This window comes from Gasterosteus aculeatus, chromosome 9 (assembly GCF_964276395.1).
Source record: "Gasterosteus aculeatus chromosome 9, fGasAcu3.hap1.1, whole genome shotgun sequence".
Taxonomy (NCBI): domain Eukaryota; kingdom Metazoa; phylum Chordata; class Actinopteri; order Perciformes; family Gasterosteidae; genus Gasterosteus; species Gasterosteus aculeatus.
The window spans coordinates 12,209,534-12,223,766 of record NC_135696.1 but is presented as its reverse complement, the minus strand read 5'-3'; the positions used below and the strand labels follow the sequence as shown (position 1 = coordinate 12,223,766).

Here is a 14,233-nt window from a genome sequence, read left to right as displayed (position 1 = left end):
CCTGAGCAGACCGCCTCTAATGAGATGCTCAAAGCCAACAGGGCATCCGAGTGCCATGTGACCCGCCTGTGTGCAACGACGGCGTTATGTGTCCATGTCGGTGGTGAACGAACCATCGAATCCCATGCATTCGTTTGTGCGGGGGAGCAGAATGATTCACCTAGCAGTGCTTCTTCCAGCTGCTGTTAGATGAAAATTAATTACGCAGGGAGAAAGAGAGAGAGGGACAGAGAGGGGGAGAGGGAGACTCTTCGCCTCAAGTTTTTTTTTACGAGTCATAACTGCTTATTTGATTGCATGAATAAATAACCCAGTATTCTGTTCTGTTTGTGTGATACTCTGGCTGTCGGCCCTTTGCACCTCCATAAATCCATTCCCTTTCTTCTCATATGCAAATTGAAGCGGAGGAGATGCATACTTCTCAGCTTCCCAACAGTGTAAGGAAACTCTATAAGATCAATAACCACATCCCCCTCATCAGCTAAGCTTGTACGGCAAGTAATTGAATTGATTGTGCCGTAGTAAGTGCTCGGCCTCGCCACTTCACTTATTATTAGCAAAAGGTGAGAGCCTCGGAATATACTGCATGTAAAATAAAAGCACAACCCCTCCCAGCCTTCTGGGGAATTAGGCTCTAATCATCCATGATACCCACATTAAGGGTTTTAATCAGATTTGGTGTCAGGATGTGATGTGGCACAATGTATTCTTCCAGTCATCTGGGATAATTTCTTCACTTGAGTGTCCTCACATCATTGGAATGGATTCATTTTGGCGTAAAACCTCCTTTGTGTGTGCTGCCTTATCCATAGCCTCCCGTGACATTTACGGGATTATGGCGTGACACGACCTAGTGTGTGGCTGAATGAAGGAAGCATTAAATTGCTCCTGAATGATTTCCAACAATCTGCCGACTCACTTCCGATAAAACAGTGTGATGGACTTCTGAGAAGAAACTTGCAGCTCCTTGCTTCCTGTAGGATGATCTTAAGTCATTTCACATCAACTAAAGTCCCTAATGTCCCAACAACTGTTACACTGAAAGTAAAGAACCAAACCTGCATTCTTCAAATCAACACGTTGCTCATTTATTTTCCGTCTTGTGCAGTAACTTGATTTGGACCTCGATTTTTCCATACAGGCAAAGGGGGCCACATTTTGTTGTCAGAAAAACATGGAAACATGGGGTCCAGGTTAAAAACTAAGAATTTGTTTACAGTTTTGAAGCCTGCTTCAGTTGTTTGGCTTAATGGGTTCATATTGTTCTCTGTCCTAAAGCAATTATGACTTTTATGACTATTGGATCCTACTCGGTTATATCAGGCAAGACCTTTGCTCGTTGTTTTCATCTCACACTCCGTCCGACATCCGTCTTTCTTTCTGTCACCCATCTCATTTATTACACCCCCCCCCCCCACCCCACACCCCCCACCCCTGCCTCCCCGGTCGGGACCCATTCTGCCTCCGCAGTCCTGCCTTCATCCTCCCACCGTCCCACCCTTCGGCACCGTCCATCTCCGCACTGGATCACTTGCAAAAACACGCGGAAAAAGAAGCTGCGTGGGGGGGGGGGGAACAACACGAACGGGCGGCGGAACAGTGCGTGGAGAGCTGTTGCTGCTCGGCGTCGTGAAGGCGCACCGCGTTACGCAAAAAGCTGCCAACAACCGGCTGTCCTGTGTCCGTCGGCACTGCGGTGGTCGCGCAAACTGCGGGACTGTGCGCAAAGAGTGGAATGATTTGATCGTCGCCCTGGATCCATCTGATCGGCGCGGCTCATGACGGGAGGGAGCATGAAGTTTGCCGTCGCGGTGTTGTGTCTCTCCTTTGCTCTCCGGGAGGCTGCTGGAGGTAAGAATCGGAGAAGCTGAGCCGCACTGTGCCTTATTGCCTTATTTTGCATTTGGGGTCCTGTTGTGTGATCAAAAGCCCCCCCGCCCAGTGTCTTTAGCAACGCTGTTTGCCGACGTCCTCCGTCCTGCCCAGTGACTCTAATGTTGGAAACAGCCTCTCAAACAAGCGGTCATATCGCGTGAATGAGGTGCGATTGGACTTTTAATCGTGCTGGATGCCCCGGGACGAAGTGATGGGGGTCAGGTGAGAGGAGATTTACTGAGGGATGGGAGCACAGCGCCCCCCCTTGGGATGAACCACTGAGCCTCGCTGCACATCACAATATGGGACAATAAAACACGTCGAAATGAATGCAAAAACATCAGGCGTTCACTAAGGTATATGGTGTTACTCTGAGAGTATGACATTGTGTCCTCTTTATGTCCGTGTTCTCTTGGTTCCTGGCAGCGCATGCTGCTGTATATTCATGCTGTCTGCTTGTGAAAGGGAGCAGGAGAGCTAATTACTGACATGCTGATGAAAACCATTAATCTGTGACCTTCAGTGGAACAATTATCCGTTCGGGACTGCCTCAATCCACCGTAAAGTTAATGAGGAATCACATTTTAAACTGACAGTGAGCTTCATGCAAGGGAATTGTGTCACCTGACAGGTTGGCATGCAATGATTAAGGATGCCAAGTTGAGCTTGTAAACGTTCAGTTCACCCAGATTACAAAATAAATTCCCACTTTGCTCTTGCATAATGTCGACATCTCTGTTTTACATGTGGACGTTTTCAAATATTTGTCTACTTGCTGATAACAGTTTCCAAAGGAACCATTTCTTTGAAATGATTTCCTAAACACAAGGTGTAGTACCATAGCTCACATGCTCTGGTCATTTTATGCTGTCAATGGTGCCTTGGTGAAGTGCGAATGGACTTATATACACACACGACAGCATATGCCTCAAGGGCATTGTTTAACCAATTTGTCTTGGCTTCCCCACAGACAGAATTATGAATCCACTCCATTCTTAACAAGACCTTCCCCCGCGTAATTGGTTTAGGAAGAGATGATTGATTAAGGCTGGACATTGAGCGTGAGTAGTTAGGGTCGGGATAGCCGTTGGTCAGGGCACAAGACCCTAACTAATCAGGTTACCGGTACCTTGTAGAGAATGAACGCCTGGCCAATGTCAGTGCCTGCGCGCCCAAGAAAAAGCAGTAGGATCATAATAACATCCCCCAGAGATATATGTCCTGTTGCATTATGGGTAAATATGTTGCACAATGAGCAGTGGCGCGGCTTAGATTGTAACACATGCTTGCCTCCCTTATTCCCTCTGGATTTCTCCTAATCATCCCCTTTCCCAAAAGTCTGAAAACATCTTGTTAGAAAAGCAATGACAACGGCATTGAGAAAAGGCCAAAACAAAAGGTTAGAATGTCTTTCTTTTGCAGAAGTGTGAAGGAAAAAAAGAAACTTCCCTATTTTCTTTTACCCCTCAGCTAGATCCTGCTGCGGTTCCCCAGTGAACAGATGGTGAACGGGACAAGGTGATCGTACCACTGTGTCATCCATGGGGGGTTTTGGGAGTGTGAGTGTTTGTTGGAGTGCTTGGCCAGCCTGTGTCTGTATCAATAATCTGCACACTGGAGCTTCTCTGCCTTACTTATTATTATATAATACACACACACACACACACACACACACACACACACACACACACACACACACACACACAGAAAAAACACGGTGTTGCTACAATGTTTTGTTATATCATCTGAATACGGAATTTCTAAACGCACAGACACATTAATGCATCATAATCAGCCCCCATCCCCCCCGTACCTTCTAATCAATAGTCTGTCCTTTCCCTGTCGTCAATCAACCACACAAGCACACACACAGACAGACTCCATCAGTCTCTATCTGAGGGAGCAGATGAGGAATCTATCCTCGTGGTGTTAGCTCGGCCCGTGTTCTTGTTGATGGTGATCATGAGACAGAGCTGCTTCCTGTACAGATGGTAGATAGGAAGAGTGTGTTGACGGGTCTTTTTAAGCCCTTACAAACTGTGCTTTACATGGGATCTGATGCAATGAAAGGTAATCTGAATGTGAACCGGCTGGGAAGTTTCATTTCAGATTTCCACACTCCCAACAGGAAACAGTAGTAGACTGAAGAAAGGGGATATAAGGATACAATTGTTTTTTGTGTTTCATTTCCTTACGTGGCAGCCTGTCATAGCAAAAAATACATTTTCTGTAGTCTATGTTTCTAGTCATAGTCAGACAAAAGGGAGTTAATTATGTCTCTCTTAAATGAAGAATGCTCTTTTATAGGGCGTTGTTTATTTGTAATTTGTACACGCACAGATAAATGGAAAAACATACACATACAGTACATCCTATCACTAAATCAGCCTGATCTCCAAAACCTGTTCGTAAAAATGTATACGAAAATCTTGAACATAAAAATTCGTAGTGATATATAAATACGGACTGCAACTGATGACGTCACTCTATTCAAAGTGAACGGGGACCTGCGCCCCGTAAACACACTACGTGAAGTCTAACCATGTAAAATAATCGTGTTATGATTGCATTTTTAACGAGAAATCAATGTTAAATTGTAAGAATAGAATACTAACCCTAACCCCCTCAAAAAATCCAACATGGCGGAGAGACGTTCACTCAAGAATCCGACATGGTCCGCCATGTTGTTCACTCAAGGGGCGTGGTTAACCACCGCCAGTTCGTATGTGGTTTAGGTTTTGGAGATCACGTTGCACTAAATAGTAGAAAATGATCAAAATGTAACTCAAAGCAGACCCAAGCAATGTCCATGTATTCTAATCCACTGAGCGACGGGTTCTTTGAAGGAACTGATGGACTTAATTCATCCACAATACGCTGAGAATTAGACAACAAGATGAAACAAAACAGCTGAGACAAAGTGCATTATAGGCCTAATGCTAGGTGAGCAGGAACGAGAGAGCTCCTGTTCAAACAGATGGAAATGATAACTGCACTAAGTGTGCTGTTTTACTGCAAAGCAGATTGACTTAGACACTGTGTGTGTGTGTGTGTTTGTGTGTGTGTGTGTGTGTGTGTGTGTGTGTGTGTGTGTGTGTGTGTGTGTGTGAATATTCCTCCCACCTTGTGATGGACGAGAACTGCACCTGTAAATATGGTATTACTCAAAAACAAAGATGGAAAAACACTCCGAAGACAGAAAAATAAAAATGCATGACAAAAAAACATTTGTTGATTTGTACAATAAATCAACAAATGTTGTTTGACGAAAAAAATTTGACTTAAAATATGAAATGATCAAAATGATGTGCCAAAATGCAAGTTTCAAAGTTTCTATCAAATGTTGGAGGGTATAATACATTTGTATTTGTGCTTTTTTAAAGATGTCCTTTATGTGGTTATAAAATAATATTCAAAGAAATACAAGCATACATCTTGAACACTTCAGTTTCATCCTTCAAATAAGCCTTTTATTGAGAAATACAACAAAATACAAACAAATCTGGTTAATAAACGTCTAAATTCAGATTTATTAGAGATAAATAGATCAAAATAGAATCAATCCAAAAAGTAAATATCAAACTTTGGTTGCACAATGTAGTATATCAATTAATCTGCATTATGTCAAATAAAAGGAAGAAACGAGCTGAAGTGGCTGCCCGGCCCCCTTATTCAGTTTCGCTCAGCTACTGAGGGGAATTGCTCTGGGTCACTCTGTCTCACTCCTTCCCTTATCAGCTCGCCGCACTCCTCTGCTCCAATCCCCTTGTTTGAGAGGCTATTGATTCAAACTTTTTTTTTTTTTCTGTCCATCAGCCACCCTCTCTGGTGCAACACTATCATTGGCAGTGCCAAATATCGTCCTCTTAATAGAGTTGAGGACTCACCGCTCAGCGTTGAAAGAGCTACTGAAGGGAGCCTGTGTTGTGCAGCTCGAGTATAAATACCAAATAATGCTCTTAGCGCCCAGCAAATGCTGCCGTCATCCGCATCTTTCATGAGTTATAATGAGTAACAGGGAAGCAGTCTGTTGTCTTGCTCAAGGACAATTCTGCTGGACATTTAGATTCTTATGAGCATGCCTGCTGTCAGTAAAAACAAGCGTGCAAACTTTAAGCTTCTGAGAAATCTCCGATGATGTACTGACTCAAACCAAACAGAATTAAGGTATGTTGTCTACCTAAGAGACCTGATATCTACCGGCTGTCTGCTCTTGACCGGGTGACTGACGGAGTGAAAGCATTGTTCCTTCAATGTCTTCTGCTCAAAGTGTTCGTCACTCTCTAGCTCACTATTATGTCTCGTGCCTGGCTGCATAACGCGCTCCGAGCTCAGCTCGGTTCCCCCGGCGAGTGTTCTGTCTGAGGTGATCACGTCAGCATGATCATTTTGTCAGCCCAGGGAGCTTAGATGCATTCGCTCGGCCATGGCCAGCTGTCAGTCCAGGGTTGACAGTGCTTGCGTGTGTCTGACTCTAGGCCATGACTTAATTTTTCCCTCCACTTGCTCTTTAGACTCTAGGGAGGTGGTTCACTTTTTCCATGCACGACTGTGTCTTTGTATGTTCTTAAAAATCAGCTGACAAATGCACACATACGAAGGCACAAGTCTGTCTGTGCTCATGAATCTCACGAGCGTGCAAAAAAAAAAGGTTTTAGCACACATAGGAGAACGAAGGAGCCACAGCATCTGATGAACTATGTCACTGCCACTAATGTTGATTTTGTGGCAGAATCCCATTGTTTTCCTTCTGACACCTCTTCCAAATGGATAAAGCTGCCTTTGAAAAACAATCAAATAAGTGACTTTGTTTTTCATTATTTTCACTGAGACCTGGGTTTCTCAGCACAACGGTTCTCTCTTAACATCAAAACAACCTCATGGAAACTACTACTGACTTCTAAATTACATTATGGGGAAGGCTACTCCTCCAAAACACATATAAGTCAATACCTTGTTATCATCCATATTTAGACTTAAAACAAACATACATATTTAATGTTAGATTTCTTACTAAATATATGTGCCCCTCACAGTGTATGTAGAATGAAAACTGGTAGAATGCTGTTTAGATTTTGTATACTGCAATATATCACAGTGTATGTAGAATGAAAACTGGTAGAATGCTGTTTAGATTTTGTATACTGCAATATAATACCACTAGATAATACTGAAAAATGATACTGTAGTCCACGTTTTGGAGCCTTTAGTCCAAACTGAAATATCTCAAAAGCCATTGAAGGGATTGGTGATATTTCAACAGATACTCAGAGGATGAACTTCAGAGATCCTCTGACATTTTTCTAACACCAACATGAGGTTGGAATTTACGAATGTCCCTCCCCCAAAAGGCCTTGTAACAACTTTGATGATTCCCTGACATCAACTTTCATATGTATTCATATCTATAGCTGCAAGACTGGAAAAAAAACATTCTCTCCGGATTTAGTTGTAATTTGTGTTTAGTTCCAATTCTATCAGGCTTTTCTTGTGAACATGGTATGGCTGACACCTGCTCAACGTCATCATGTCCTCCATCAGGGTCCTCACAGGACTGTTCTGACTCAGTATTAAGAAGTATGTCTTCACAGCTCATATGGTAAAAGCAGAATAATCCACCAAACCTACCTCTTATTCTTCATCTCTATTGTATTCTCTTGCTCCTTCCAGCGCAGGACGACGTTGTGTCGCTGGCCGAGATGGAGGATTCCTTGCTGAGGAACCTCTTCAGAGGTTACCAGAAGTGGGTGCGGCCTGTCCTGCACTCGAATGACACCATCACTGTGTGCTTCGGACTAAAGATCTCACAGCTGGTTGATGTGGTGAGAAGACAACACCGGATGCTCTTTCTGGGAGAACATTCTGCATCCTCATGTTCTGTTTACCTGCATGAATACCAAGTTTTTGGAATACAACCTACTGAAATATCGGTTTCCATTTTACTGCCATCTTTAAGGCCAGTTTGTGCTGTTGAGGTTCCGTTAATTTAATTTGATGGAAAAGGGAGTAGGTTCAAATGAAATTGATAACAAAGTGGGAGTGAAGAAAAAACAAGAGCCATTTTTATTGTGCTTCAAATTGTTTTTATTTGTGTGGAGAACTAAAATATTCCTCTGAGATTACTTTGTATTTAAGAACAATTGACGGAGACAGAACTAAGGGAGGACAATCGATGGGCTGACCTTTGAAAGGCCAATCAGAAAGACTCTAGTGCTGTCCATGTGTTACATTCATCTTAGATGGATGGGGGTATGTTAAAAGTAAAATGCATTGATCACATCTTGAGTGCCCTTGAGCAAAGTGGAAGCAGACATAGAGACGCTACCGCTTTCAAGAGATCAACGCAGCAAACATTCTCTTTGTGTACCTGTTACGGTCTTCTCATCTTAGAATGGCTATTTCATTTTATTATAATGAGAGAGGAAAGGAAGACGGAGGGGAGGAAGTCACCAAGACGTATCAGAACAGGTCGAACGGGTGATTATTTTGAAAGAACAAAGAGTAAGTTTTAAGTACATGAAGAAAAAAGAACCCGGTTCAGGGATGGTTCGTCATCTCTTCGGAAAGGACCGAAGCTAGTTGAACTGAGAACAAAAGCATGAGGAAAAACAAGGATAACGAAAAGGATGAGCACAAAGAGCTAATTTAAATGGGCAAAGAGGAAAACACAAGAAAGAGCAAAGCACCAAGGTCAAAATTGTGGTCTAAACACACACTCACACATGCATGGGTGCAGACACACATAGACATACACACGCAAACACACACATCGGCGGCTCGCAACTCACAAGGGGTCACGTTCTGCCGTGCAAAATGGACCTTTAGAAGAGTGCCATCGTGTGGTATTCTAGCTAAATTACTGAGATGAAAAAAACACCTTGGTTCGATTTTTAATCCGAGCAGATGGTAATGCAATCCGGTTAATCAGGCCTCTGTAGCAGACGATTTCCTTTCAGCTGCAGTTTAACTTTTCCGGTTCAAAACCGTTCTGATTAACTTACATTAAAAATCCTTTTTACGACTTCAGAAATTCATCCCTCTCTTTTTACTTCTCTGTGCCTTTATGTGTAGTATTTTTATACTTTATATACAGATACTTGTGGAACAAATGAGGCTGCTGTGCCTATTGAAGTACTGCCGGGCATATTGATCACTGTATCTTGTGCTGCTCTCGCTCATTAAATTCTGTAGATGTACGCTGAAGAAAGTCACTTAACCCTCAAGCTGTTTCAGCGCGGTTACACAGCGGCAAGCGAGAGAAGCAATTAACCCACTTTGAACAATGTGGTTTAAGTTTTTTATTTCATCAATCTCAACCATTTGTCTCCAGGTTCCGGCTTGCTCCTCACCTCCTCCATTAGCCTCTCTTACCTTTCATGCTAAGTACCACAAAGACGTATACCAGTGATACAAAACTTCTTTCCTGTCTTTCTGCAGGATGAAAAAAACCAACTGATGACTACAAATGTTTGGCTCTGGCAGGTAAAATCTCAAAAACTGCGTATTTAAATTGTTACGTTCTGTTTTAACATTTTTTAAGTGTGCAGCATTTTAGCTTCACTCTAAGTGGAGAGGATACGATGTGATGAGGTTATTTGAACCGTTTCATAAATGTTTAGAAAGATTAATTAGCTGTCAAATGTAGCCAATGTGAGATTTAGCTAATGACAAATATAGTTATCAAATGTTGTCTAAACATTTATATAAGTGCAATGTGAAGAAACCCGGGGCCTCAGTTAAATGAATATATTCACGTAAAATTCCTATAATTCCTATAAAAAAATGTAAAAATCGGAATGACATTGCCGATATTCTAAATATCTAAACAAATGCAAAACATTGCAGATGATTGGCTTGACTAAAGCAAAGATGGTTGATAACACATTTAAAATAATGTTTGTCTATGTTGATTCTTTAGTGCATTCTTGACGTGATGAAGAATAAATGAAGAAGCAAATGGAAAACATAGTTTTCATTTGCTTGGTGCAGTCAAATCATGTCACTTCTCATGCACTGTTATTTATCTATTTAAAGGAGTGGGTTGACTTGAAGCTGAAGTGGAACCCGGATGACTACGGCGGTATTACCTCCATCAGAGTGCCTTCAGAGACTATTTGGCTGCCTGATATCGTCCTGTATGAGAAGTGAGTTATGCAGCACTCTGCACGCATTAGTAGCACATTGGGAGGCTCCGCCTGGTACGTCTGATTCACTTAGAGCAATATTCCTTTCCTTGATGCTTCATTTCGGTGAACCCTATGTTGATCAGGTATTCCACCCAGCAAATCCTAAAGCATTTTTGGTTTTAAAAGTAAAATACTCAATATAAAATGACAATAATAAAAAGCTATTCAATTGAATGAATACTTGAATAATTTTTTTTTCAAGAACAGATATGCAATGAAATGTATGTCGTTCTTATCAATGTCCTCTGTCAAGTCTCTATTTTAACTTTATGTTTGTATTTTTATCGGACAACGCGTTGGTGTGTTTGTTAATATCCAGTCCTTACCACCTTCTCCTTTCTCCTTTCCCACGTTCTCCCAGTGCGGACGGCCGCTTTGAGGGTTCCCTGATGACCAAAGCCATCGTGCGTTGGGACGGCACCATAACGTGGACTCCACCCGCCAGCTACAAGTCCGCCTGCACGATGGACGTGACCTTCTTCCCCTTCGACCGTCAGAACTGCTCAATGAAGTTTGGCTCGTGGACTTATGATGGGAATATGGTGGACCTGGTTCTAGTTGATCACTACGTAGACCGCAAAGACTTCTTTGATAACGGGGAGTGGGAAATCCTGAATGCAACAGGACAACGGGGAAGCAGGAGGGATGAGGTGTACTGGTACCCGTTTGTCACCTACTCTTTCATCCTCAAGAGGTTGCCTTTGTTCTACACCCTCTTCCTCATCATCCCGTGCCTCGGCCTCTCCTTTCTAACTGTGCTGGTGTTTTATTTGCCATCGGACGAAGGGGAGAAACTGTCACTTTCCACTTCTGTACTGGTGTCGCTCACTGTCTTCCTCCTTGTCATAGAAGAAATCATCCCTTCGTCTTCAAAAGTGGGTTCCCTTTGGCGTTTACATCCTCGCCATCTAAGCTGTTTTAAAGTTTCTACTGGAGTTACATTTTTTAATCTATCCTCCTTTTTTTCTGTTCAGCTATCCTAATTGTGATCTTAATCGTATTAAGTCCAGATCATAACCACGGCCCTCTCAATCACCTGCAGTATAAACTGCACGTCAACTCAATTACTGTAAGAACTTAGTGCCGTCAGATGCATCCAATTCCAAGTCTGTGGAGCTCCAGATTGCAATGACTGCATCCAAAGTCAATTACTTTTCCAGATCACAAACAACACGGGAATTTAGGCATTTTTTTTTAAATAGACTAGTCATTAACTTCTTATCATTGCCTCTTGTAGAAATAACAAGCAGCAAATTTCAAGCAGTCAACTGTAAAACTGATTCAGTAACCTTTGCATTTTTCTTTATCTCACCAGGTGATCCCACTGATCGGAGAATATCTGCTCTTCATCATGATCTTCGTCACTTTCTCCATCATCGTCACCGTCTTCGTCATTAACGTCCACCACCGTTCCTCCTCCACTTACCACCCCATGGCCCCCTGGGTAAAGAGCCTGTTCCTCCAGAGACTGCCCCGGCTGCTGTGTATGAGGGGGCACACTGACAGGTAACACAGGATGCACTGTGGGGACGCGTCAACATTTTGAGAAACATGCTCATTTGCTTTCTGTCCAAGAGTTAATATCTGCCAATATCAATTAGAAGATAATTATAAAAAATAAAATAAAAAAGTATCACTTTCCTCAGATACCACTTTGAAGACATGGAGATGCACAGCCCAGAAGTGAAGACCCGTAGAGGCGTGGGCCGGAGGGGAGCTCCTGGCCAGCGGGGCCCCGTCTCGGGGAAGGAGGAGGAGAACAGAGCCTGGCTGGCCATGCTGGAGAAAGCCACAAGTTCCGTTCGCTATATCAGCCGTCACATCAAAAAGGAGCATTTCATACGAGAGGTGAGTGGGCAGACGAGGGATGAAAGTCTCTGTCTGCCTGTTGTTTTACATTCTATTGTCATGCGTCTTGCAGCCTCTGGCGACAGCCGTGACCTGAGGCAATACGTTTTAGGGTTTTCTGCCTTTGGGTCCCATTTTTTTTCAATACTGTATTACAGCAGCACCTGTAGGGAATTTCTTTGAATATTTCACAAACGTTTACTCGGATTCAAGGATGAACTGAAGTTGATCAAATTACTTTTTATTTGCTGATTTGGACAATTATATACAAGTATTTCATACAAATGTTAGAGTTTAATATTTGTTAAATGAATCGCTCTTGTTTCCTTGATGACAAATGTTATTATAAAAAAAAGTAGTTGATGTGGATGCTCTTTTTTGTGTGTGCCTGTGTACATTTCTCACCATGTCTCATTCAGGTTGTTCAAGACTGGAAGTTCGTGGCTCAGGTGTTGGACAGGATCCTCCTGTGGGCTTTCCTCACAGTGTCCATCCTGGGAACTGTTCTGATCTTCACTCCTGCTCTGCAGATGTACTTCAGTACACCTTGACGGACCAACACACACAAACTCTGAATACTCTCCAACGGCTCCGTCTTGTTTTCCAGTTTGTTTTCTTTGACAGCAACTTAATGGGGAAACTCATTCACTGCATATTTCTTTTAGAGTAGTAGTTCTCAAGTATGGTTTGTGACGACTAGTTGTCATTCATTGGGAGGTGCTAAGTGGGAGTGCTAAGGAATGAAAGCAACAAGCAGGTTATCATGGCTTGTTTGATTTGATCATTTGTATAACTCTAACGTTGTAAATATACAAGCAGCAACATTTATTATTTCACTCAAAGGATTTGTTTTTTCTGTGTCACATGCGCCATGTTTTCCAGCCAGCTGTAAATGCTGTAATGATGATGATAATTAAAAGAAATCTAATTTAAAAACAATCCAGTTCTGTTTTTGAAGCTTACATAATGCTAACAGCCTGTGAATATGGAAAACAACCCCAGCGAGGACTGCAGCTTTGCAGCATGGCAATTTGTTTTTGTTAAATTGATTAACTGCTGATTGGTTTGTTAATGCCGTTTGCAACACAAAACATCATTCATTAAATACTCTGGTCCTGAAAGGGACATACGTATTTGTGATGGACAACTGAGGCCCTTTATCTGTTCACATCTACTGTAAGCAATACACAGACGATAAATAAGTTCCTCGTACAACCCTACAATTTATCACCAAGTGCTTGGTAATTACTGAGTGAAAAACAACAGACAAAGAGTGCTTTTCATCCGGCGATAGGGTCAATCTGTTACTGTAAGCAAGCACGTTGGACCGCCAGATGGAGTGGACCAACCTAGTTTGTGGCTGTAATGAGACACAACCACCACTAGACGGCAGCAAACATCTCTTTAAAAGTTGATTTGGTTTTAACGGCTGTGATGATGTGTTAAGAAGTAGGCTACTTCAAATAAAAGAATGCACACCCAAATAGAACGAGTCAGTTGTTAAGAACACAAATGATGTATCTTCACACACAGATCCCGCATGAGAGAAGCTGCGGTCATAACTATGGAACGGAGCAGTGCTGACATCCAGTGGGGGAAAGCAGATGCTCTATAAAGCCTGTAATGTTGATTTTTTTTTTTTTTACTTTAGGAAAATGTGTGCTGGCGTGGGGTGTAGCTCTTAAAGCATTAACACCCCCGTATAATCAGCTGTAATCTTTCCCAACCTGTAGGCTGTGGGAAAGTGCATATCATCATATTAATTACAACAGGAGACAGTTGCTCATTATTTTCCCACATGCTTATTTTCCCGGCTGGCGGAGTTTCTTCTGTCTTAGCTGCCAACCTTCTAGTTATTAGCTGCTGCGACTCTCTTGTTTAGCATTCTGGCTTCTTGTCAGCCACCAAATACGGTTACAAGTGGCCGAGTTGTTTGAGAGAGAGAGAGAGAGAGAGAGAGAGAGAGAGAGAGAGAGAGAGAGAGAGAGAGAGAGAGAGAGAGAGAGAGAGAGTTTGTTCTCTTAATAAAAATATGTCTGCCATGCTTAAGTGAAAGTCTCTTTCCTGGTGTCCTCCACTTTAGCAGTCTGATCTCAGCCCACTCCATTATTTAAAGTTGCATATCTAACTCAGGCCGACAGGTGTGTGTGAGTGTGCGTCTGTGTGTGTGTATCTCTTGGTTTGGGTGTGACAAAGTGAGGATTGCACTAGAAGTGCACAGCGCGTGTCTGTGTGAGTGTCTCTGTGTGGACAGATGAAGTGAGACAGAGTAGGATGTGAACCCCTCAGGGTTCCATAAATTATCAAAGTCAATTGCAGTCATG

General features: G+C 42.6%; 1 protein-coding gene across 2 annotated transcripts; it reads left to right on the top strand.

Annotated features, from left to right (window-relative positions):
- Positions 1 to 1,448: 1,448 nt before the first annotated feature.
- chrnb3a (cholinergic receptor nicotinic beta 3 subunit a) lies at positions 1,449 to 12,852 on the top strand. Of its 2 annotated transcripts, none has more exons than XM_040186608.2 (8): positions 1,449 to 1,851; positions 7,546 to 7,697; positions 9,313 to 9,357; positions 9,910 to 10,019; positions 10,423 to 10,936; positions 11,377 to 11,567; positions 11,708 to 11,909; positions 12,329 to 12,852. In XM_040186608.2, the coding sequence occupies exons 1-8, from the start codon at positions 1,779 to 1,781 to the stop codon at positions 12,458 to 12,460; spliced, it is 1,419 nt and encodes a 472-aa protein (XP_040042542.1). In that variant the 5' UTR covers positions 1,449 to 1,778; the 3' UTR covers positions 12,461 to 12,852. The 2 variants fall into 2 exon arrangements, with proteins under 2 accessions (XP_040042542.1, XP_040042543.1); XM_040186609.2 differs by having other exon boundaries at positions 1,669 to 1,851; positions 7,551 to 7,697.
- Positions 12,853 to 14,233: the final 1,381 nt, after the last annotated feature.

Bases quoted from the DNA above. Each gene is read 5' to 3' on its own strand.
- chrnb3a (XM_040186608.2), top strand. From the start codon at position 1,779: ATGACGGGAGGGAGCATGAAGTTTGCCGTCGCGGTGTTGTGTCTCTCC. The intron at 1,852-7,545 runs GTAAGAATCGGA...TGCTCCTTCCAG, and splicing joins TCTCCGGGAGGCTGCTGGAG to CGCAGGACGACGTTGTGTCG. The intron at 10,937-11,376 runs GTGGGTTCCCTT...TTATCTCACCAG, and splicing joins TCATCCCTTCGTCTTCAAAA to GTGATCCCACTGATCGGAGA.